The sequence below is a fragment of the Cucurbita pepo genome, chromosome LG16 (genome assembly GCF_002806865.2).
Source record: "Cucurbita pepo subsp. pepo cultivar mu-cu-16 chromosome LG16, ASM280686v2, whole genome shotgun sequence".
Lineage (NCBI taxonomy): Eukaryota > Viridiplantae > Streptophyta > Magnoliopsida > Cucurbitales > Cucurbitaceae > Cucurbita > Cucurbita pepo.
The window spans coordinates 86,093-111,816 of record NC_036653.1 but is presented as its reverse complement, the minus strand read 5'-3'; the positions used below and the strand labels follow the sequence as shown (position 1 = coordinate 111,816).

Sequence of the window (25,724 nt, the reverse complement as noted above, 5' to 3'; positions counted from 1 at the left end):
TCTTAGAGGACGTCCTTCTCATGTTGGCAGAGGACTCGACAAAAGTAACATAGGAAATGATGCAAACAATGCATATGGGTGTTGAACAGGACAAGGAAACAAAGATGCAGACGTTGAAGAGTGAATTTGAGGCATCCACACGAAAGACAGTGAATCAATAGACGATTTTTTCATCAAGTTGATGACAAACGTCATCAGTATCTGTTCGTTAAGCGACAAGGTAGAGAAGATCTCCGCCATCAAGAAGTTCCTTCAAGTTGTCCCCCAAAATTCATGGGGAATGTTACTTCCATTAAGTAGTTCGACTACCTCAAGAACATGTCGGTTGAGAAGGTCATTGATCGTCTTAACCTCGATGAGGAGAGACTTCGTGGCTACCAAAACAGAGAGGAGGAGAAAAATTTCTTACTCACACACGGAGAGTGGCTCACATAAACGAAAAAGAAAGATGCGACTAATTCTTCTTTTTTAGGTACAGAGGGAAGCGACAACCAAAACAAGAAAAACAGAGGTCGTCGCAACGACAGAAGAAAGACGCGAATTATTCTTATTTTCAGCTATAAAGATGAAGAGTTCGTCTCTTCCTTATAAATGAAGAATTCATTCCATTCAAATACATAATTAGTTAACAAAGCTTTACACACATTGTGTTGGTGTGATTGGGGGCTCCAACTACTTCTTAACCGTGATTTTGCTAGAGTAGCGCAAGAGACTACATAGAATTAGCAGACACAAGGGTTGTTCCCTCATGTGTCACCGTCTCATTGTAAGACTATTAGGGTTAAGCCGACTATCCTAGTAGTTTATCTATGTAGAGGATAGACTCCACGATGTATGTTCGCATATTAGAGTTGGAATTAAGGTGATATACATCAATATTAGAGTGTGACCATCTAGATTATCTCTGAGTTTAACAACATCTTAGCCTGTTAACGAACTCTAAAAGACTAACGATTTAGTAAGAATCTTGTTAGGTCTAAGTGTTAAATAGTTAGAAGTTTGTCCTATGGAAACTTGAAGTAAATAGAGACATAACAATATAATCTAAACATTCCACCCCAATTTGATAATCCAAATGTGCATCCCATATTTATAGAATCATGGTTAAGTATATGAAATGTCCTGAGCTGCATAAGGTTGATTGCGTACTTATATGTTGAAAGGAACACTTTAAGGCTTAGTTGAGTGAAGGGTAGACATCAACGAGGGACGAGTGTTTTGGTCCTACAGTTATCCGGTATCAAGTATTGCACATAAGTTGTATTTGTAAACCAAAAACATGGAGAGAAATCAGTAGAGGATTACGAGTAATTCACCCAGATATCTCATTTCTCTCTAAGGGCAAGAAGATGAAACTATTTATTATGGGTTAGTTTGGTAGCAACTCATGCATCTATTGATTATGTTATGACACTTGGGTGGGTGAGAATGATTTTTGTAGCTGATTTAATATTAATATTATTATTATATGTTTCCAAAATAAATAAATACAAAATTATAATTAATATTATTTTATATTAATTATAACTCTCCTAATTTTCTTTATTTAATATACTTTTAAATAAAGTGATAGACTTACCCATTCAATTCAAAATAAGAAATTATACTTTTTATATTTATTTTTTCTTTATAAAGCCAAGATTATCCATTGCTTTGGAAATGTGGAGGGCTGCTTGAAAAAGGAAAAAAAAAAAATAATAATAATAGAAAAAGAAAAAGGAAAAAGTGAAGGAAATTACAACGTGGGCGCAACCGCACAGGATTACAGCTTTCAACTGTTTTGCACTTTGGATTCACGTGACTGGACGGACCAGAATTATCCAATTTAGGGATATTTTAGGAATTTAAGGCCAAAAGGTGAGGAAAGGTCAATTTCATTGGACGAACACCGACGGAGAAGCATGAAGCAACTTCACTACCTACAACGACACGAATCCCACTGCTCCAAAACGCCGTCGTAACATTCTCCATTCCCCATTAAACCACTCACCTTCTTCTTCATCCCCCTTTCTTACGTACGGCCTAAAATATCCCCTCTGCACAAAACAAAGAACCCATTTCTCCCTTCACTGTTCCACAGATATTAATCCCCTCGCCGGTCAACTCCCTTTCTCTCCGATTCCTCAATCTCCAAACTTCACTCACAACCCCTTCATACTTCATCCGAGAATTCATCCCACCGGTGGACCTCCGGTACCAGCTGCGGCGATCCCACAATCCGATCCACTCAACCCTTTCTTCTATTTCGGCAGAATCCTTCCATTTCTCTTTATGTGATCGGACTGCATCGGAGACTCTCAAGGATGGATCGGTCGACGATTACTGTGGGGCCGGCCATGGATATGCCGATTATGCACGACAGTGACCGCTACGATTTTGTTCGGGATATCGGCTCCGGGAACTTTGGGGTCGCCAGGCTGATGAGGGATAAGCATACCAAAGAGCTCGTCGCTGTCAAGTATATCGAGCGAGGCGATAAGGTCAATGCTGTATTGCTAATTTACTCTTATTTTTTTTCTGCTTTATGTGAGCTTCTCGAGCTTAATCTTTCACTTTCTTTCTCTTTTTTTGGTGATGGTTGTTCCCCTTGGGTGTTTTTAGCTTCCATTGCTACTGTGACTTACGGTTGTTTGTTCTGTTCTACTTTTAATCATTGGGTGCTTTCACGACTCTTTTTTCTTTTAAACTCAACACAAATATCTTGTGATTGGTGCTTTTCTTTTTTATCTGTTATTTGGGAATTTGAAATATCTCAATTTGGATTTTGGATTTTGGATTTTGGATTTTGCCTTCCCATTACTCAGCTTTCTTTTTCCTTCTTTTAACTCTTATGTATTTTTGGAAATTTCTTTTCCAACTTGAGAACTAGCTGTAGTAACTGATGCGTATAAGGATGAAATTCATCGCCGATGATTATATAGTTGTTCCTTTTCTCGTAAACTGCGGGCGAGGAAGATGAGCTATGTTTTTGTCCAGTTCTTTTCTTCTATTTTAAATTCTGAAAATTTATATGAACAAGCATGTTATTTAATGCTCCTAGCTCTTTCAACCTTTCTTTAGCTATCCGAGCTCCCGTATTTCAGGCATGAACTTGCTCTATTTCGGGTAGTTGAGTAATGGTTTGTTTGAGGATTGGCATGTTCTTATATGTTAATAATTGAACTATTCAGTTACAAAAGAACAGAACCCACCAAGGATCTTTTGATAAGATAAATCCACCGGAGAAAATCTTCAATGACAATTTCACTTCGGATTTTTCTTTTTTGGCTCTTAATTAGATGGTGTTCTCATTCCAATGCTTTATTGGCTTTTCTCTTTATGATATTAATTTGAATTCGTCACCTTTTTTTTCCAATTAAAAGTGTTGTTTCTTGTTAAAATAATAATAATGGTAATAACAATTATAGTTAGTGGGGTAGTTCTCATTCAAAGGCTATGTGGATTATGTTTCTCTTCTTAATTCTTATGAAGCTATGTCTTGTAGATAGATGAAAATGTTCAGCGAGAAATCATCAATCACAGGTCACTGAGGCACCCTAACATAGTCAGGTTCAAAGAGGTAGTCTTAACTTTAAGCTTTTTTTATTTTATTTTTTTTTTATTTTTTTTATTTTTTTTAAATTATTATTATTATTATTTTTTAAACATTTTCTACCTCTGGATACTGCTGTGATGTATGAAGGTCATCTTGACCACTACCCATCTTGCAATTATAATGGAATATGCATCCGGAGGAGAGCTCTTTGAGCGTATAAGCAATGCAGGACGCTTTAGTGAGGATGAGGTCTTGATTCTTGANTTCTATTATTTCTCTCTTCTCAGGCATTTGATCTATTACTGTCTTGGTGTAGGCTCGCTTCTTCTTTCAACAACTTATATCCGGAGTCAGCTACTGCCATGCAATGGTACTTCAACTGTTATATGCATCTTCAATCCTTATCATCTTCTTTTGTAAAGTCCTATCCTTTAAGGTAAGTGGATTTTTTTTTTTCTTAACTTTTTTTATTTGCTTTTATTGGTGAAGCAAGTGTGTCACCGGGATTTGAAATTGGAGAACACTTTACTGGATGGAAGCCCAGCCCCTCGTTTGAAAATATGCGACTTTGGCTACTCAAAGGTATTGATCACATGAACTTTAGCTGATACTTAAATCTTTACTCCTGTATAATTGTTCAGTTGTATGGAATGCCTTTCTGTTTTGTCCCCTTTTATAACTTAGTTTTGAGTATATTTTCTTGTTTAGATGTCAGCTAACCTTATATGTTTCTCTTGAAGGTTGACGTGCTCTTTTAAACTTGTTTTATGTTCATTTTCTAGATAAGATTTGAATCTATATTTAGTTCTATCTATCAGATTCTAAGCTTCATGGCTGCGGAAGGACTTTGGTTGGGTAGTCTGATTTGATCTTATTCATTGACTTTATTTTCTAATTAGTCTCGATGTAAAGATTGCCATGTTGAATCAATTCTTTCAAATTATCGCTATGTGGCTTCATCACGATGGAATGCTGATATTCATTATATCCTCCAGTCATCTGTGCTCCATTCACAACCAAAGTCAACTGTGGGAACACCTGCATACATTGCTCCAGAAGTGCTCTTAAGGCAAGAATATGATGGAAAGGTAAGATTCTTCTATATTACTTCTGGATACCTTCAATGTGGTGCCTGATGTCTGCGTTTTACGGATGGATGAATTCTTAACTACCGATTTCTGAACAACAGTTTGGAATATTCCTCATCCGTCTCTATCCAAAAGATCTACGGCCCCACGTGGGTAAACTTTATGGATCATGAATGGGACCAACTCTTTTGATCAATGAAAAATTTTCGCTTACAAATGTTTATATCATGCCACTTTGATTCTTTCTTTCGATATTTTGGCATTGTTATAGGCATATAGCCTCATCTCTTCTAGCTCGTTCAACTTCAGTTTGCGTGCTTCACCTGCCACATGGATACCTAAATTCAGCTTTTTCATTGCGCAATCAGCTTTGTATTCTGAAAATCTGAGACATGTCTTCCTATATGCTGTTCTCAACCTATCCAACTAGAGCCCTTGCTTAAGTTGGACACAGTTTAGGTTAGTGGCAGTGCAAAATTGCTAGTCTTTTTCGGCTGTACTTCGGGTGCTCAAATCATCAAAATCAATTCCTAGCTCCTTCATATTAAATTGGATGATGATGCGACTTGTATGGTCAAAAGCTTTGGTCAACTTCACTGATGAAAGATGAATAACCTATAAGCTTGCATCTCAGAAATAGATTCAATTACGATATTTTGCAAATGCTTATAAGTACTTCTCCTACAAGCTGTACTAATTTTCCAGGTTCTAGTTGGTTGCTGTTTGTTTCCTACCAACTTTGGCCATCCTTTTGTCATTTGATGGGTGGCCTTCTTCTTTCTTCCTTTTTTCTTCTCCCTTTTAATTAGCTATGAATTGGGAAATGGTGGTCTTCAACCCTCATATCCCCTTGACTCAAACCATTTCAGTTCTGAATATCTTGTGAACTGTAGGTCAAACCTGTATCTGACTGCTTTATGTTTTTCTTTTTCTTTTGTTTTCTTTTTTGGTTCAAGAATGAAAGATACACAACTGGGCAAATACAGAGAATAGCCCAAGGCAAAAGGATCCTGGACAAAAAGCCAAAAGCCTCTACAAAAGAGGCTCCAATTACTTAAAATAAGATGAAAAGGATAACTATAAACCAAGGGGGAGGTTGTGAACCTAATCGAAGACATAACATTTCCGCATGACATGACATGTGTCTGCTTTGTTGTTGTTATTGAAACAGTAACATTGAATTCTTTGGGCTTTGGTGACGAGGTNGTAATTATCCTTTAGGTCCTAGTTTTCCTCGGTTGGAGTCTCCTTTCTTTAGTTTAACTCTTTTTTTTCTGGATTTTTGTTATTTTTTTATTTTATTATTATTTTCTTTTTTTGTATGCTATCCTATTCTTTCATTGTTTCTAGATAAAAGTTTGGTAATTCATTAAAAAACAAACATGGAACTCTGTTCCAAACTTGAAATTATTCTCAATTCTCATCCTTGTCAATACCGGTTCAATCTTTCCCGATAAATTAACATGTTACACGAATTTTTATTCCAAGCTTAAATTTATATTATATTCTTAGTTGAAAGAACATATAAATTATGTAACAGACTTAACGGTGTTACAAACTTATCATGCCTTGAAATTACACATTATGGTAGCTGTATCGAAGTCTATAGACAGTTTTGTTCTTCATTGTGAATTACATCTTGATTGTCAAATAAACTTGTAAGTACTTACTGAACTTCATGCACCACACTACATCTTAGCTAGATTGTAGTTGGACTTTGAAAAACATTGTAGTTAGACTTTGAAAAACATTGTATTGTAAGTACTTACTGAACATGCAACACACTACATCTTAGCTAGATTGTAGTTAGACTTTGAAAAACATTGTATTTTGATTCTGTACGCAACATCAGATTGCAGATGTATGGTCATGTGGAGTGACCCTTTACGTAATGCTTGTTGGAGCCTATCCTTTCGAGGATCCTGATGAACCAAAGGATTTCCGAAAGACTATACAAGTATGAAATATTGTCCTATTATTTGTTCTTCTCTGATTTGAAAATGCATGAACTCAAGATTCTTCTACTGGTTCGTCGCAGCGAATCCTAGGTGTCCAGTATTCGATTCCCGATTGTGTTCAAATATCTACTGAGTGTCGCCATCTGATATCAAGGATTTTTGAGGCAGATCCTGCAACGGTACGACTACCAAAATAACTTGTTTGTTTGTGCTATAGTATGAAGAGTATTTATTATTCTTATTTTATATATCCTGGTTCTGCTATTTTCTCAAAATATCTCAAATCGGTCATATTTTTGCAACACTTCGAAATCTCCTGGCCAGGGATTTCTATCTCATGCTTTTAGTGGGAGGTCTTTTTCTTTGAGCCGTCCTATTTTGCCTGGGATGTGTTGGATTGGTTGCTTTTCCTTGGTCTGAAACATTGGACTCATCATGCCCAAGTTTTCATATCTTATTTGAACAACCTTTCTGACTTCATTTTGCCAAATTACTTCCGTTACTTGAGTAATTATAAAGGTTTCTTTTTTTGAAACTTGATATTACATTGCACTGAGCACTAAGATTTTTTGACGAGTTATTTTCTTTCTTTCTTTTTTTTTTTTTTCTACTTTTTTGTTTTCCCAACTGTTTTTAGGATTGAGATTGGATGACTTGGATTGAGGTTATTATCAACAAAAGCATGATTTTGAGAGATTAACTTCGTTTACTCTAAAAATCAATCAGAAGCAGTCACCTAAACATATTTTCACTGCATTTGTGTTGTAATAATAAGAAATCAGATAGCTTTTTCAAAATAGAGTCTAGACAAGTCCTAAACATCTGCAAATTCTAATATAGTAATTTAATTCTCGGAATCATTTTTCTACAGAAGAATATAGACATTTTCACATAAAATTAGTCACTGACTGAATCAGCAACTCAACCTTTTGTCGATTTGGATTGCAACTTCAAACCCAAGCAGGATAATTAGTTTTTTGAAATTTGTATCTCTGTAGTTCTATATTGTTTAAGTTTCAGCATCGAGAAACTCCATCTCATCCAACAACGGCTCATATTTACTCTCTTTCATGTGGTTACACGACAGAGAATCACTATTCCTGAGATTAAGAACCATTCCTGGTTTTTGAAGAATCTCCCATCGGACTTGATGGATGAAAACACAATGGGAAATCAATTTGAAGAGCCTGATCAACCGATGCAGAGCCTCGATACAATAATGCAGATAATTGCTGAAGCCACAATACCGGCTGTTGGTTCACATGGCCTTATGTGCATGACAGATGACCTTGAAATGGATTACGACGACGACATGGACGATCTGGATGATGAATCTGAGCTCGATATAGAAAGCAGCGGTGAAATAGTGTATGCACTTTGACAATTGATATCAAAGTGCAGAAATGAAGAATTATGGGACTTTTCTCTTGGGACTGGTTCTGACTTTGAAAGAATTTGTTAAGAGGAAGACTACATTAGCTAGCTTGTTCTCATCAGTTTGTAGATTATATTTAAGTACTCCAGGTTTGCCTCCTCCTTTGGATTATGCCACGTCAATAAAACGCAGCTATTAATCCGCGTTGTTGGAAAAGATTTAAAGGCTGAGTTATGAAGAAGACAGGTTGGGACGAAAGTAGAATGCTGTTAAAAGGTCAGCCAGTTGAACTTGGTGTTGCTATTGCTTTTGACATTGCCTTTGTATTTGTTTGTGGTTGTTATTTGGCATGAATTTATGTACAAAAGTTATGGAGTTTCTGTGTTATGATTTATCCCTTTCAGGCGTTGCTTCTTAAGTTATGGACTATCTTTCTAGTTGCACCACAAACAAAATTCTACTTCATTTCAAATAGATAGAGGTATTAGAAGGAATAGGGTATGTGGATTCATCTCCAGTTTTGGTTGATCAAATAAAGCCCCTTTATATTTCTGTAGCTACTTTTCATGAAAAACTGCTCCTTTCCCCAAGCAACTGCTATTCTCTGAAGTGTCTAATTTGTTGCTCTTGCAGTAGTGAGTTCCTTGAACTTGTGAGCCCTTCAACACCCTCAATGCTCCTCCACTTTGTTTTCCTTTCAAGAGTTTGTTAGGTTTGTCCAGGAAACTAGTTCTTTATTTTTTGTGGTTTTTGAGTTTTTTGAGTTGTGAAATTTCCTATTTATTCCTGCATTTTAAATATAAATTGTATCCAACTCCAAAACAAAGTTATATGAAAAGAAATATAACCAAAATAGTGCTTGGGTTGGTGATCAAATTTTTATATATGGTACTACATGATGTGCAATCATTAGTGGCGATCAATCCTCGATGTCACGATCATGCTTGTGCAAGGCTTGTTACCTATAGTCGTGTGCCAGATGTCATGACCATGCTTGTCTAAGGTGTGTTGCATGTTGTCACATATCTGTTCCAAATCCATTTTACTTGTTTCCATGTTAGCTATGTCTTTATTATTTTTGTTATGTCAATTTAGGGGTGTATGACCGTTTGCCAAAATCACGTCAAAATTTGTCAGGACTAAAATGCCTCAAAATGTACTCTAGGAGGATGCGACTAGTTGTTAGGTAACCTAGGGTATTCGCTATCAAAGTCATAGTTGTTTCTTATTTGCTTGCTAGCCTAACATTGCTTTCTTAAATCGATTTTTAAACATTTTCTCAAGAACGGGGCCAAAGACTTGAGCATACGTCACTCATGCCAATAACAACTCAAACTCTAGTAGGCTGACTTAGTTGAGAGTGAGAGTATGTGTTGCACAATCGTGTTGCAGAGTCGTGACAAAGTGCAATTGTGATAGTATCAAAGTCTAATCGATCTTATACTCTTATACCCTATTCCCGGCCCTGATGGATGTAAATAGGTGTTGTTTCTTTCTCCTTCACCTATGAGCTCGTCTTATTCTATTTTAAGCTGTTACATTTATTTGTAAAGAAGACCCATTTCTTGAATTTGAGTTAATAAACATTTCCACTACAAAACAACTGGGCATATCCTAGGTTCACCAATTAGTAGAGATCTTAAAACAGCTGGGCATGTCCTTGGTTCACCAATTAGTAGAGATCTTAAAACAACTGGGCATGTCCTAGGTTCACCAATTAGTAGAGATCAAAGAGTAGATGCTCTACCTAAGTGAAGTCCCTGATGGTTTGAGATTTTTAAAATCTTGCGTGAATGAGATTGCCACTAAAGTCAACAAGATCACTAAAGTGGTAGGCCGCCTCGAGGAAGTGCCCATCCATAAATTGATATTAAGAGTTGAGACCCTAGGAGACAAGGCCACAAGAGCGGGTGACTTCGAGCGTGGGATAGCTCGATAGCCTTTGTTGCCCAAATGCAGGAACATATATAGGGCTTAGACAATGCCCAAAAAATGGTTGTTCAGATAGTCTCATAAATAAGACGTAAGAGTAGTCCTTGATGTGGTCAAGGCTGAAATGTCTAAACCCCAAGTTAAACTTAACCATGAGAGAGGTTGGGAACCAAATCCGAAGGGTGCAGTCTAATATAACAAGGTAAATGCCCCAAAGCCTAAGCATTTCTATGGAGTTTAAGATTTCAAGACTCTAGAGAACTTTATCATTGACCTCGAATAGTACTTTTCAAGATACAAGTACTGTGGTAGAGGAAACGATTGTCATGTTGGCAACAATATATCTAGCTGATGATGCAAAGTTGTGGTGGAGATTTAAGTACATGGACATTTAAGATGGTTGATGTATCGTGGACACTTCGGAGAGTTCAAAACAAGAACTCTACTTGCAGTTCTTCTAAGAGAATGTTGAGAAAATAACAAGAAAATTGAGGGAATTAAGGCATACCGAAAAGATTTGAGACTCAGTATATGTCCAAGAAAGATAAGATCTTCAGTTTTTTCGAGGAATTGAAGTCTTGTGTGAAGACCAAAGTCTACTAACAAAGAGTTTAAAACCTTTCTACGATCTATGCTAAAATCAAACGACTATTTGACCTTAGCAACGATCAATCCCAAGATATGAGGCAAAATCAAACTTCAGTAAGTGGAGGTAATAGAAATTACATATCTAACTTCCCCAGAGATGGGGAAGGTGACCTGACCGAGGGGAGTGTGAATCCTTTTTTGGTAAAAATTCATAACAAAAGAACAGTTACATTCAAGAAATTACATATCTAACTTCCCCAAAGATGGGGAAGGTGACCTGACCGAGGGGAGTGTGAATCCCTTTTTGGTAAAAATTCATAACAAAAGAACAGTTACATTCAAGGACTCTGTCTTGATTCATATGCAAGGGACTCATGGAGAATTTGAATGTCCACAAAGGTCGACACTTCATATCTTCTAAGCCAAATTTAGAACGAATTTAAAAGCTAAGTATGAGACGATGGAAATTGAAACACAGTTAGTCCCTTGCATGGGGTCCTAAATATATTTATCTACTCTCTAGAAGAAGGTGGGAGAGACAAAATAGCCAGTGGAGTGGATTTTTATGTATATTGAGGCTTAGGTTAACCACAGATCAGCCAAGAGCACTAGGGTCGACTCTGGAGCCACCCACAACTTCATGTCGGAGACCGAAGCGAAACGCTTGAACATTCTTTGGCATCGAGATACATGAAAGATGAAAGTTGTCAATTCGGTAGTCCAACACATCTTAGAAGTTGCAAAGAGAACTCCAATCAAGATAAACACTTGGAGTGGATAGACCAATTATTTTGTGATTATCAAGATGGATGACTTCGATATCATGTTAGAGATGGATTTCTTACTCGAACATAAAGTCATTTCCATGTCCGTAGCAAAATGCTTAGTGGTTATAGAGGTTCAACCCGACCATCATTCAAACTACTACCCAACCATCAAAAAGGATGAAGATGGTGTCAGCATTACAATTGAGATGAGATCTTATCCCACAGTTGTCATTGTTCCTAAAGCTAAAGAGAAGAGCTCGAGTAAGTCAATTCCAACAAAAACCTCATTGATGCTAGCAGAACACCACGATGTATGACTAAAGATTTATCCTCACCTAGGGAGATCGATCAAGAAATTGGTTCTGTATTAAGGGTGAGATTGCTTGCCACAACTACAACTCAACCCAAGCTAGTTAGATTTCACAAGCTCCTAGACATCTTGACATTGAACAAGATCAATCATGCTTGTCAATGATCAATCATGTTTACTCGACTTGACATTGACATGTTTACTTACAATCATGCTTGTCTAAGGCGTGTTGTCTAGGACTATAGACTCGTTCCAAATCATTTTTACTTCCTTTCATGTTCGCTAAATCTTTATTATTTCTTTATGTCAATTCAAGGGTATATAACCAATTGCCAAAATCATGTCTGCACTTGTCAGGACTAAAATACCTAAAAAATGTACTACGGGAGTATGTGACTAATTATCAATTCTTCCTACTGGAGTGTGATGGTTGCTTATTTGTTTGCTAGCTTATAACGTTGTTTTTTTAGATCGACTTTCAAACCTTTTCTAGAACTTTATCTAGGATTGGAGACTTGAGCATATATCGTCTATGTTAATAGCGACCCAAATTTAAGTCAATTGACTTATTAGAGGATGAGAGTAGGTGTTGGTTGTTCGCTTGGTTAGTAGCAGCACAGCCATGTGCCGCGGACATATCCATTAGCCAATTACTTCGTTTAGAATGAATGGATTACCAAATTGCCAAGTCACTTTTTCATCTCTATCCATCTTATATATTTTGGATCGCACGTAAAGTTTATTTATAAGAATAATATGGATAACAAATACTTTCTTGAATCTTTAGGTCCATTTTCTATTTAGTTCTCAAGTTCCAAAATCCACTATATTTTTAGCTTCCAATTTTGATTTTGATTTTATTTATTTATTAAATTTTAAGATGTTACATTTTGTTTGAGCTTTTTCTCTTTTTTTTTTTCTTTTTTTTGATTTGTAGCCATTTTTTGTGTGTGTGATGTTAGTACCTATTAATTAATTTAAACATGAATTTGTATGTCCAAGACCTTATTTTAAAGCATACATGTAGTGACATCACTAATTTAGGAGAAGAAAATTAGGGGCGTTAAAAGAATCAATGAATCGTTATACAATCATTTTTTTCTTAATCGACTGTCTTAAATTAATACATACAAAATGGGTTGTGCCTACTCTTAACTTCTGCATCAGTAAGAATGTGCTTCTTTCTATAAGCTACAGGAGAGACAACTTAACGTGTTTTCTCGTCTGCTATCATTGGAGCAGAAGCATTTCTGAATGAAAAAATACACTACATTTGCATTACCTCAATTGATGATATGACTTTGAATGGCTCCAGGTATGAAGGCCTTCAATATTCCACACATACAAAGAATAACTAACCTGAATGTAACTCAATTGATTAGTAGCTTCATTCATAGTATTTGAGATACGAAGATATTTGAAGGGCTCGAAGATGACGCTTTTGGATTGACAGAATCGTCCAAGCTTGAAGGAAAGTTGGAGCTAAACCAAAATAGGAACTCCATGCTTCAACAAGAGGACCTCTGGATGGGGCTGATGCCACCCAATTACTTTACTACTCCATGGGAAGCTCCAGAAATTTCGTCAAACTGCGTGTAAAAAGAAGACAAACGTATACAACTCCAGTCAAAAGAAAACTTGATTTCAGTTGAAACTAAACCAACCGTACCACCAGTCAAATGGTCAATTTCATTTTCTTTGGTTTCCAAGTGAGATCAATAGGTCGGTTTCAGTTTGTACCCACAAATAATTGACTCCAACTGACTGATATTCAACCTAAACTTCAAGATAAACCTTTTGTGAGATCTCCCACCGGTTAGAGAGGAGAACGAACCATTCCTTCTAAAGGTGTAGATACCTCTTCCTAGTAGACACGTTTTAAAACCGTGAGGCTGACAGCAATACGTAATAGGCCAAAACGGACAATATCTGCCTGCAGTAGACTTGGACTTAGACTGTTACACGCCCAAATTCCTCCTTCCAGACAAATGAGACCTTTCTTTTCTTAAATTTCAGAAAAGGTTCTTTCATTCCATTACAGATTCAAGTTTCTTATGTAAGAGTACCCTTCCAAGTTCCAACCCAATTCTGAAGAAAACTCGACATACCTTACAAATATGTTTGAAGGTAGGATTAGAACTCCACATATTTTTGGATTCAATAGCGCTTAGATCAACTTGAGGCCAGAAGAATCAATAACGGTTGGGCACATTCTTTCCGAAACCTCAAGTCTAATTAGGAAAAGATCTTTTAATTGACAAGAAACAACAACCAGTATAAACAAAATTCTTTCTTGATGCCAAGAAACCTCACACAGCCTGAATCAGATGCCCCATGACAAAATTTCTTATAACCAGAATCCTTCATAATTTTAGTGATGGGCAAGAGTGCCTTATTTAGCTAAATGGGTTTGATAACATACCCTGTAGAAAAACTATTCACAGATTTCCAGGATACATCAAAAGAGATGATATAAATTAATCAACACAAACAGAAATTTTCTGATAAAATATTAAAACCAGAGTGCAAATCTATTTACTCAGTGAAACAATGTGCAGATTTGCGTACCGTTTTATGAGCACTTCGGGATTGTATGGAAAGAGATTCTCTCTATGAAGATTTTCCAAGGATCTTTTCAGCGACTGCAGACAATTTTTAGATTTCTTGAGGGCTTTTACCCAAAATCTTTGAGGCTTGTAGCTATAATCGCAATTTTTAGCGTCCACAGAAGATAGAAGAGTTTCATTTCTTTGATTGGGTGAACTAGACAATAGCTCGTCTGGAATAGTTGAGCTATCCAGCAAAACTTTTCTTCTCTTGCATGAAGAGTGAGTTGTAACATCCCACTCCGTTGATAAATCCTCTGGTGCACGCCTGGAGTCATTTATATGCAAACATCTACAAAAAGGAAAATTTGAGGCAAGTATCAGGAAGGGAAGGTACGATGCCCAGTAACCAGGTGCATAAAACCAGCACTGTGAAAGAGCCATGTTCTGAGGCACCAATTACCATTCACTACCACATAATAAAAACTTACTGATAGATCAGAAAATAAAAGCTTAGACGGTAATATGCAGACAAAGAGCAAGAAAGTTATCGGACTCCATGTTAATTAGATGTCAACCGTGCTTCTGATGTATAATTTTAACAAGTTAACAAAGCAGTAGGGCACACCCAAGGAAATTATTATATTATTTTAAAACAACGCATACCTCAGGAGATATTCCAAACAATATGTTCCTGAATCTTTTGACATGAGGTAATCTAAGAGCATTTCATGATCATAGTTTAACTGCAAATAGAGACATAAGTCACACAATGTCTGCAGTTCAAGGAAATAGAAGCGATCAAAGCGAATAGGGCATTGAGGGAATTGAAACATGGGTGGAGGGTATGTCCTATCTGAAGTAATGTTTCTTACCTCCTTAAGAAAAATGTGGAACATGTGCTGAGGATAAAAGAAGTTTGAAACATGAAAAAGTATATCTTCCTCCACATCCTGGGACTGTCCTTCACAAGACCTAAATACAAGCAATGACCATCTTAAATATGCTGCAAGTAGTAGTTAGCAAAATATAAGATCAACCAAACGATTATTACTAACCATGGCCCTGAACGAGAAGGCAGAGGAAGAAGTTGCAACAACACTTTGAATAGTAAATCATCCTAGAGTTCAAGATAATAAAATTATTAGACATAAGTTCTTTGAATATGTTTTTCTTTCCAATAAAAGGTTTAATTATAAGAAAGAAACACCAGTTACAACTTAGACGGTATCACAAGTAACACGGTCATGTTGTTCTTATAATTGTCCTTTTCAAATAATCTTCTCGTAAATTTAACTATATCACTGCTAAAATGAAAAGCACATTCAAATTTTCTCAATTTAAAACATCAAATTGCAAATTATTTTTTTCTGTTAATTACTCAAAAGGTTTCACCTTGAGATCACCACCTTCCCATAAACGAATATGTTAACCAATCACCCAGGAAGCATCAACTTTTCCAGAGTGATATCTCCCAAATTACTTTTAGAAGATTCATTTAAAAAGAAAACATTAGTACGCAACCCACTGCGTGCATAAACTTAACATATTTGTGAAATCTAGGACTGATTAAAAAACGAATACTGTCGAAAAATCAAGTGGTCAAGACAAGTATTATGCCTATTCAAAAGATTCCAAATGTGATACAATTCCCTGTTCAAGTTCATATCTACTTGTATGCCAGAACAAGCTGGCTAAGAAAGCAAACCAATACAACTCCATTATATACATTCTCTCAGTTGGGCATTTTGGCTTTGGGTCTGAGACGACCCTTACTTGATCTATTCTGAAACAGAACCTAAACTAATAATATGAAAAAGCAGTGAGCAACTTGAACAGAACCTAAACTAATAATATGAAAAAGCAGTGAGCAACTTGGGACGACAGATGAGTCTGTCGGACTCATATATGAAGTCGTATGATCCCGACACTTGGCATGCTTTTGTGTATCCATGATGTGTCTCCAAACTCACATTCGTTTCTAGTGGATGAATATTCAAATGAAACATCTTAGTGATTGCATAATTAACACATTGCCCAACACTGCCCAGCCCTCCCATATATTCTCTCAAGCCCACGACCTCTAATGACAGAACCCGCCTTAGGTTACCCTACCCAACCTAGAACATGGCGTACTGACAATAGATCTCAGTTAAACTATGGAACCTATTGTCAAACTTAGAAAAACTAAACATCTTTTTTAATACAATTGGTGGCTAACAAAACTTTGCTGAAACAAAATCCATAAAAAATTTGACAGTGCCGTTTGAAAATGGATAAAACACATCCGCAAGGAAACTGTATAAACACTACCAAAACAATCCAATTTCAATACTACAACCGTATGCGCCTCACCAACATCAGTCAAACTTTGCTTCAGAAATTTAAAATCACAAAGCCCAGATTTTAATCAGGAAAAACATTTAGGCCCGAATTCTATAATCAATCATCAATCTAAAGGAATTATATACAAGTTCATCAAAATATGTTAGCCACTCTAGTTGTATAAACAAGATTTCAATAATAAAAGAATGAGCTAAAAGCCCAGCAGAGTGGTCAGGATTCCCACGAAAAAAAATTCAAGACAATTACCATCATTCTAAATTGAAATTCAGAACTCTGTAAAACAAGGTAAATCATGAACAATTTTAGAACTCGAGATAAATAAAACATAGAAAGTAATATATTGAAAATGTAAGCACAAAGTTCTATTACCATCACCAAATGTGTCCAAATCTCCGGTTATATTGGCATTGAAAAACTCAACACACACAATGTCAAAATTCACGATGTGATTGTGCCCCCCGAGAAAGTCATTGAGAATGATGACTAATCTAAGTGGGGTGAATGTTACAATTGTACTAAGAAGAGAGTAGGTTATGTCCCCTATATGCAATCAGTCAGAAGGTGACACATGAAGGGCACCCATCAGGCTACGTGAGCCAAAATAGGCAAGTGTCATGATATCACCGAAGAGCACAGTGCATTGCCCAACACACCAAGAAGAGTGTGCATAAAAGTGAGACATAAGCAAGATTAGAGACAATGTCGTCGTCATGAGTGTTAGAGACAAGCTTGGGCCCTAGGCCATAACCTTAGAAGTCAGAGTTCTTGCGTGAGTTTTGACATGTAGCTCTCGAGTTTAGAATTTCTCAATTTCTCAAACAATGATACATTTCTAAATTCTCAAATAGTCAAAGAATATCTCAAACATGTCAAAAACGACAATTCCAACTAAAATCATACAATCACATAGAAACTTCTGAAAAAATCATACCAAGTCATAAATTCTTCGAAATTTCATGGCATTAAATCAAAATTTCAATTTAGCAAACATAAATCATGCACTTCTTAATTAAAAATATTGATTGCTTTCAATAGATAAATAATTTACAAAACAAACATTAATTTCTCGAAGTTGCCATAGTTCTCAGTAATTAAATCATTTGAATCAACATAATCGTAGATGTTTTCAGCACTCAAAATAACCACTCACAACTACTACGAGTGAGGTATGTTCGGGGCATAATAGCTCCAATCTCTGCTTGACCTAAAACAATAATTTTGCCATAGTATTAAAAACTATTTAATCCCAAATTAGAGCACAACCTCACTAAATAACCAAAAACGTTAATTTCTCATTATCACTTAGGTTAACTGTACTTTCCATGAGTTTAACTAAAATATCAAGTAATTAATGACTAATGTTTCCAATAACTCATTAGTACTTCTCCTTCATCCCACCTTAAAAACTCTGGTGGCTTAGATGGTTAAGGCAATATATTTCATGAATCTTATATTTCTAGAGGAATAAAAGGCATACAAAAGGCATTTTGTGTTTTGCTTGAATGAAGTGTGAAAGCCGAACAATATGATTAAGTATCTTTTTAGAAAGTGAAATATACAATAACAAAACATAAATTACTGAGATGATAATCCATTTCTTTTAACTATATAAACTTAAAGGAAAGGAAAAGATGCTGCAGTTGAGTGCAATGAAATATACAATCGACATATGTATATCACATATCTACATACGAGCTGGCATGCCCTTTTCTTTGTTAAATTATTATTTTCTCTATAAAAAAACTAATGAATTAGAAACGAATATTTTAGCCATATTTAGGAAAATATGAAATTTTCTTCATCACTTGAGTGTGAAAAGCAACCAAAAGGTGAACAAAATTCAACAAAAAGATAAAAAGAAGAGTAGCCATGGTTGGTTTCCAGAGAGAAGGCATGCTCCATGGGAAGTGTTTAGCACAAGTGACTCCACCCACGTTGATCATCATAGATGGTTGCCTCTAACTAAAAAGAGCAACCAAACAAACAGCTAATAGTTATTCTATGAGATTCTCCTTTAGCCATCTCAGATACATTCTTTAAAGTAGAAGATAGAAACATTGTGTGTTTTTCCTCGTACAAGAGTTTCCAAGTAGGAATACTTCTAATGATCTTCTAGATTGGATAGGTTCAATTCTAACAGTTTGAGGTGATTGACAATATTACATAAAAGTAATAAGTATACAGTAAATGAAAAACAATTAAAAATTTAAAACACAAATATCTTAAACATCGATCTAAACATCACCCTGCTTCAAATATGGAAAACCAGCATTTCCAACACGACTTTTCATATTGAATAGAATACTATTAAATGTAAAGGACAAAGCAAGGACGTAGCACCCCATTTATTAGAGAAATATTCATGAGGTGAATCCACGGGAAAAATATAAACATTACTGTAGATCTAGTTTAATAGAGCTTAAAACATACTAGCATCTTATCTCTACTTTGTTTTCTTTTACAAGAAACATCAAGAGAAAAATGTACAAATCACTTGCACCATAAAGCCCAAGCCCTATCGATTGGAACAATGCAAAGAAAAATGTACATCCATAAAATAGAAGATAAAGCACAAAATAGTTATTGTGTAAAGCTTTATATGACATAGTGAAGAACAGAGAAGAAAATGTACAAACCTCATGCATATATAGCTGGAGAAATGATGACGCAAACTTGATGCAGTTTGTTGCATACATTTTAGTATCCAAAAGATTATTTGTTGGATGGTTCCCCTGAAGCCACTTATATAGCTCCAGTATAGCTTTCTTGCTACAATTGCAGCCACCACATTTACTTTCCAAATTTGTAGTGCACATCAACTGAGCTTTTAGAGCTATAGATGCATCATACTTTTCAGTAGGTTGTTTACATATGAAGCTTAAGGAACACCTGAGGAAAAGAAAAATAGCCAGTCTTCGTAGATGCATGGAACATGGACTACGTTCTTCACCAAAATAGCTCACGGTCAATGGAGAATCTTCAAGGGAAGTGTCGGAGGAAGATTCCAGCTCAAGCTTTGGAAGCAGCAAGAGATTTTGGAAACGATTTCTGCAAAGTTGCAACCATAGAACAAGAGTGGAACATTGAAGATGGCAACCGAAACTAAGCCTGATCATTAATATCTGAAAAATGAAGAATTACTTAACTTAGTGAACCACTCGGAATTAAACCTTGTGTCACTCACGAGCAGCATAACATCAGCAGTTTGTAAAAATTAAGATTTTCAGTTCCTTATATTTTGGTGGGGCATATGATCCGGCAGATATATTCAAATTAACAAGATGCAATTAGCAACAAGAAATAAATTATTAAGCACAAGTATGTATATAAATATATATATATATATGAAGAAGAGTTGGGGTGGGGGAGGAGAGACAAAAAGAGATCATTATTGAAAAAGCTACGAATAACTTTCCAAGAGGGGATGAATAATAGAAGAAACAAATCCTTTCCACATCTAAATACAACCCATTCTCCTCATGGAGAACTAAAGTTACCAACACCGAATATTAGGGAATCTCATTTGGTGTTTGGTTGGAGAAAGCCTAAGCAATGGGATCTCACGTTGGCTCAAGCAGAACTTGCTTACAGCCATATGAAGAACCGGTCCATAGGAAAGCCACCATTTGAGATTGTATATACCAAACTAACTCCCTAGACTTGTGGTTGATCTAGCTAACGTCCCTTCAACTGTTGATTTCAGTCAAGGAGCTGAAACTATGACCGAGAGTGTGGCTGAACTACATAAATAAGTTGTTGAGTGTCACGGTCATGCTTGTCCATGGAGTGTTGCCCGTGGCTGCATGCCCGCTGCATGCCAAACCCCTCATATGTGCTACTTTTCGCTTTCTTGATGTATAGTTTCATTATTGTATTTTCTAGGAGTATGACATTTCGGCAAAATCATATCTTCGCTTAGTAGACTTGAAATGTCTCATAATGTACTATAGGGGGATGTGACTGGTCGTCAATTTTTCCTACCTAGAGTTGTATGCTATCTAAGCCGTTGTGTTGCCTTTCTTGTTTGCTAGCCTATAACATTACTTTCACCATTGCTTTCGTCATTACTTTTGAACTCTCTTTCGAAAATCTCTCTACCCCATTTTCTGAAACCCTCTTCTCAAAGCAGGGCCAAAGGCTTGGGTATACATCTTCCAACCAATGATGACTCGAATTCAAATTGGCTAACTCACTCAGTGGCGAGGGTGAGTGTCGCACAATCATTTGCAAATGTCAAAAGAAAGTGTGATTGTGACCGTTGGTATCAGAGCCAAATTGGCTCCAAGAAACGTTTCAGTAAACATGTCCACGACAAAGCAATTTAACAAGTCTCACGCCAACCGACTGGTCGACATCGAAGAGCAAATTCTCTATCTACAAGTCCTCGACAATCTTCGTTACGAGGATGAGCATGTAAAGGAGCTGGTTGTCTTGATGGAAGATTGGATTGATATAGTAGCTAGTTGTCTTGATGGGATGCCTATTCAGGAACTGATGTTCAGGGTTGACACCCTAGAAGAGATAGCCACGAGAGTTGGTTGCTTCGAGCGAGGGGGTAGCTTGACGGGTTCTGTTGCCCAAATAAAAGAGCGTGTCAATGGTTTGGACAGCTCCCAGAAAGCGGTTGTTCAGATGCTCAATGGACTCTCTGAAGATGTGAAAGCGGCCCTCAACATGGTCAGGGCAAAAGTGCCAAACCTATGCGCCAAACTAAATCTTACCATAAGAGCGGTGGGGAACCAAACTCCTATAGAGGCAGTACAATTCAATAAAGTTAAAGTTCCAAAGCCCAAACCCTTCCGTGGGGTTTGGGATGCCAAGGCTCTAGAAAACTTCATCTTCGACCTTGAGCAATACTTCCGTGCCAGGAACACTATGACAGAGGAATCAAAAGTCACATTGGTGATGATGCATCTGGCTGAAGATGCAAAACTATGGTGGTGGCCAAAGTATATGGATATCCAAGACGGTCGATGCACTGTAGATACATGGGAAAGATTGAAGCAAGAACTCTGCTCACAATTCTTTACAGAGAAAGTCGAAATATTGGTTAGGAGAAAGTTGACACACATAGGGAATGTCCGAGAATACATCAAGCAATTTCTTGTGCTAATGTTGAATATTCGCGATATGTCTGGGAAAGACAAGGTCTTCTATTTTCTTGAGGGATTGAAGTCGTGGGAAAAATCAAAGGTATATGAACAACGAGTGCAAGACCTCTCCTCAGCTTATGCTGAGGCAGAATGGTTATTTGAATGGAGCAATGAACAATCTCAAGATGTGAGACAGAACCAACCCTCCTCAATTGGAGGCAACAAGAACAACAAGCCGATCTCACCCAAAAGTGGGGAAGGCGATAGAACGGGATGAGAAGATCATAGACCCCCACAACAAAAGAGTGGAAATTTTGGGTGAGGACTCTACCACCCAAATCACTCAGTCGGCCCCCACCCTACTTCATTTGCAAGGGGACCCATAGGGTGTATGAGTGCCCCAAGTGGGCAGCCCTCCAGGCCTTCCAAGCCACAGGAATGGAGTCGGAAGCCAGACTCGAAATAGAGGAGACAGAAAGATCTTCATCTAAAAACATTGACAACCCCTGTATGGGGATCTAAAGTTTCTATCTGCTCTTCAAAAGAAAGTAGGGGAGTCAAAGGAGCCGATCGAAAGGGGCATGATGTTCGTGGAAGCATGGGTTAACCACAGAGTGACCAAGAGCACTATAGTCAACTCTAGGATCACCCACAACTTTATGACAAAGACCGAAGCCGAACGCTTGAATATTAACTAGCACTGAGACTCGGGAAAATAAAAGACGTCAACTTGGCAGCCCTACCAATTTTGGGAGTGGCAAAGAAGATCCTCATCAAACTAGGAACTTGGAGTGGACAAAGGGACTCCAAGATCGTTTAGATGAATGACTTCGATGTCGTATTAGGGATGAAGTTCCTATTTGAACACAAAGACGTCCCCATGCCCTTTGCCAAATGCTTGGTCATCACGGGTCCAGCCCCACAATTGTCCAAATGAACATCAAGCAACCAGAAAGGGTGAAGATGATATCAACCCTCCAGCAAAAGTGAGGCCTCACTTATAATGAACCCACCTTCATGGCCATTCCTATGGTCGAAGTGAGGAACTCGACTGAATTGATCCCTATAGAAATACAGAAGGTGATAGATCGGTATCAAGACATGTTGACTTGAACATGATAACTCAGACACTTGAACTGCCCTTCCACAAAACCCAAAGATGTGGAAGCAGAAACAAAATAGTTATACAACACTGTAAATGGCACGATATAGACAGCAGAATATCTTACATTGAAATTGAAACCAATCGTAAAATCCTCAGTCCAATCAAAATTCATTTAGCACAAACATTGAGAATACTAAACCAAGTACGAAAGTTAATTTAAATGTGTAGATTTAACTAGATTAAGGATTAAAAATCAAAAAGAAGAAAAGAAGATTAGAAATACATTAAGTTTGCTATTATTGGCAAACTTAGGCAGTAGTAACTTTAAGAAAATAAAATAAAAAGCTAAAAAATCAAAAAATGAATCAGAACTATAATAAAAATGTATGGTTCCTTAACTACCAATAAAACACACGTTCCAGGCAAGTATTACCTTAAATAGAATCTTAACCTTCACTAACAACACATGTTCCTTGTATGTTAAAATTAGATACCTTGGCCACCGATGAGAATCAAACTTGTTAAAAAGATTCGACCAAATAAATAATTGACGACAATAATAACCATATTTGAATAATCTAGCTAGCCAACAGGTATTCTAACTGTATTGACCTTATATAAAAAAAAAACTAGTCCAATGTATATTCTGGGGAGGGCAAGTACAAGGAGAGATTTATACCAACAACTTGTGACTGAAATATCGGGACAAGCACCCATCAAAGTGATCTACTTGGTAGTTGAGGCACCAATCAAAAAGGTTTGGAATCAGGTTGATAATTGTACCAAGTAGGGGGTGAGTCGTAAGCGAACCACCTGAAGCTTCCTCAAAGTCACTTGGCTCAGCCAAGGAACATAGAAATTGAACAAAATTTCCTAAGAACAGAAATTTTAATCCTTGCTTCCGATGCAAATTACTGTGACATGAGTCATCATTGCTCTGGACTTCTACAATGTTAAAACTTTCCTCAGTGAGGATCTTACCCAATAAATTCCAAGGGATCTTTGAAAGACAAGAATTAACAGAATCAAAGAACACTGCAACAAGATCACTCTGCTCTTGCTTCAAGAATTTCAAGGTATTTCGCAAAACTTGAATAATGCCAGCAACTGTGGACAAATTGGAATTTTTCAGCTTAGGTAGTAAGATATTACTTAAGGTCGATAAATAACAGTCTAAATTTTCAGACCCAGTGATTGAGGGTGCAGTAGAAGATATGAATCTGGCAAGCACCAACTCCATGCAAAAACATAATGAGTGAACCAATTCATACCAGTGTCTTGTGCTTCCCTGCATAATTAAACAGGTTGAAATATTAGTGTAAAACCTAGGTGATAGTGATACACTAAAATTTCAGACACGAGTAGAGTAACATACAGTTAGAAACACAAATTTTGTAATGGCTGTAAGAACATTGCCCACAAGATGTTTGACATACTGATTCTCAAAAGCTAGTAAAAGTACCTGCAGATAAGGAGAAAGGTAAATTTCCTAGAGGTGAAGTAGAGAAGAAGTTTGGAAGGATTGTTGACTTAGATTAACAATACAATTAAGAGATAGAATACCAGACTATCCAGAGGATTGCTTTTCGGGGAAGCGAAATAAATTTCATTGATAAATGAAACAAGGGAGGAAAATCTCCCTAATAGAAAGAGAATCACAAGAAAGATTTCCAATTGAAGAGTCCAGAAGCAAGACTATAGCCTCTAAAGGGGTGGGTACATTTACACCTACAGAAGGTGTCAAAAAAATTGAGTCCATAAAACCAGTAAAAGTCAAAGAAACATCCCTGAAAATTCTGCTATTACAATGCGTTCTTTGTGCAAATAAGAACGTTACATACCCTGTATTTAACTTCACAGCAGCATCAGAAACAAGGTACAAACAAAAATACACTCTTTTTGTCTACAAGAAGAGAAACTCCCATTTTTATGCATTAAACAAGTATGTACATAAAGAACTAAATACTTTACTAAACTTAAAATATGCTAGTCAATTCCATCATTGGCTTGGCTCTTTATAGCTTCGTTTTCTACAGAGGTTACGAACAAGAGCAGAGAAATACACCCAAGTTTATGCATGTCACAACTGTTCACAACAAATCAATGTTTATGCATGATGACTTTGCATCTGAGCATAAGCACTGCTTTTCTCGCGAGAAATCAACATTTAGTTAATAGACTGCAAAAGCAATATTGAGAACAAAGAACTCAAAAACTATGTTCTGGTCCTCCCTAAGTCCATATTTATTGTAAGAAATTACCAATTCAGAGATAATCTTCGCCATACAATGATGCCTCACAAAAGATTGGTCACACTCATCACTGCTTTTCTCGTGAGAAATCAACATTTGAATCCCTTCCTGATCGACAATACATCAATGAAGTTACCGAAAAGTGCAAGTGTCTGAGAGAGAGAGAGAGAGAGAGAGAGAGAAAGAGAGAAAGAGAGAGAGAGAGACAGAGACAGAGAGACCAACACTATCAGAGTCACCATCAATTTCTTGAACCCGGCGCTGAATTTCAGTTACGACCTAATGAATGAACAGACAACAAAATGAGGCAACAAACTTGTAAGGAAAACTGAGAAGTTCCAAATCAAAGAGCAACAACAGAGTCACAGAAACAAAGAGTAAAGAAAAGGGAAGCAAACATGAGAGAGCGCAATAAGCAGTTCCTTTTCCTTCTCTTTGCTCTCCAAGACCACTCCATCTTCCTATTCACCAAAAAATGAAAAACATAACTCCTCTTCAACGATAATCACAGAAAACTTGAGGCGAATGATGTAAACGAGAAAAAGAAATGGCAACAATTGAGAAAAAGAAATGGCAACAATTGAGAACAGCGAAACCTAACTGCAAAAGGACGAAGACAATGATCGACGAGCCGGCAAAGCCACAAGCACTTCTCACCGCCGAGCGACATTAGCAGGCACCGCCGATGAGTTCATCTACGGGGCTTCGAAATATCCCGTTTCCATGGCGAATTGCGAGACGAAATGAATTTGGCGCGAAGGATATGTTTGAGGGGTGAAAATGATATTTCCTATAAATTAAAATACCCTTCGCTCGTTTTGAAGCCCAG

At 36.9% G+C, this 25,724-nt stretch overlaps 2 protein-coding genes across 2 annotated transcripts; one reads left to right on the top strand and one right to left on the bottom strand.

The window, feature by feature from the left end:
• Window positions 1-1,881: 1,881 nt before the first annotated feature.
• Window positions 1,882-8,374, top strand: LOC111777379 (serine/threonine-protein kinase SRK2I). Its single transcript, XM_023656940.1, has 9 exons — window positions 1,882-2,480; window positions 3,485-3,559; window positions 3,683-3,784; window positions 3,852-3,905; window positions 4,025-4,117; window positions 4,531-4,623; window positions 6,476-6,580; window positions 6,662-6,760; window positions 7,669-8,374. Exons 1-9 carry the CDS (start codon window positions 2,304-2,306, stop codon window positions 7,960-7,962), a joined length of 1,092 nt encoding a protein of 363 aa, XP_023512708.1. The 5' UTR covers window positions 1,882-2,303; the 3' UTR covers window positions 7,963-8,374.
• A 4,242-nt stretch (window positions 8,375-12,616) lies between these two features.
• LOC111777574 lies at window positions 12,617-25,713 on the bottom strand. The gene is made up of 12 exons (XM_023657234.1): window positions 25,497-25,713; window positions 25,294-25,356; window positions 25,103-25,174; window positions 24,905-25,003; window positions 24,019-24,105; window positions 23,323-23,931; window positions 19,082-19,567; window positions 15,158-15,219; window positions 14,975-15,074; window positions 14,766-14,845; window positions 14,122-14,451; window positions 12,617-13,142 (listed from the first exon to the last, which is right to left on the bottom strand). Exons 1-12 carry the CDS (start codon window positions 25,563-25,565, stop codon window positions 13,109-13,111), a joined length of 2,091 nt encoding a protein of 696 aa, XP_023513002.1. The 5' UTR covers window positions 25,566-25,713; the 3' UTR covers window positions 12,617-13,108.
• Between the last annotated feature and the right edge of the window lie 11 nt (window positions 25,714-25,724).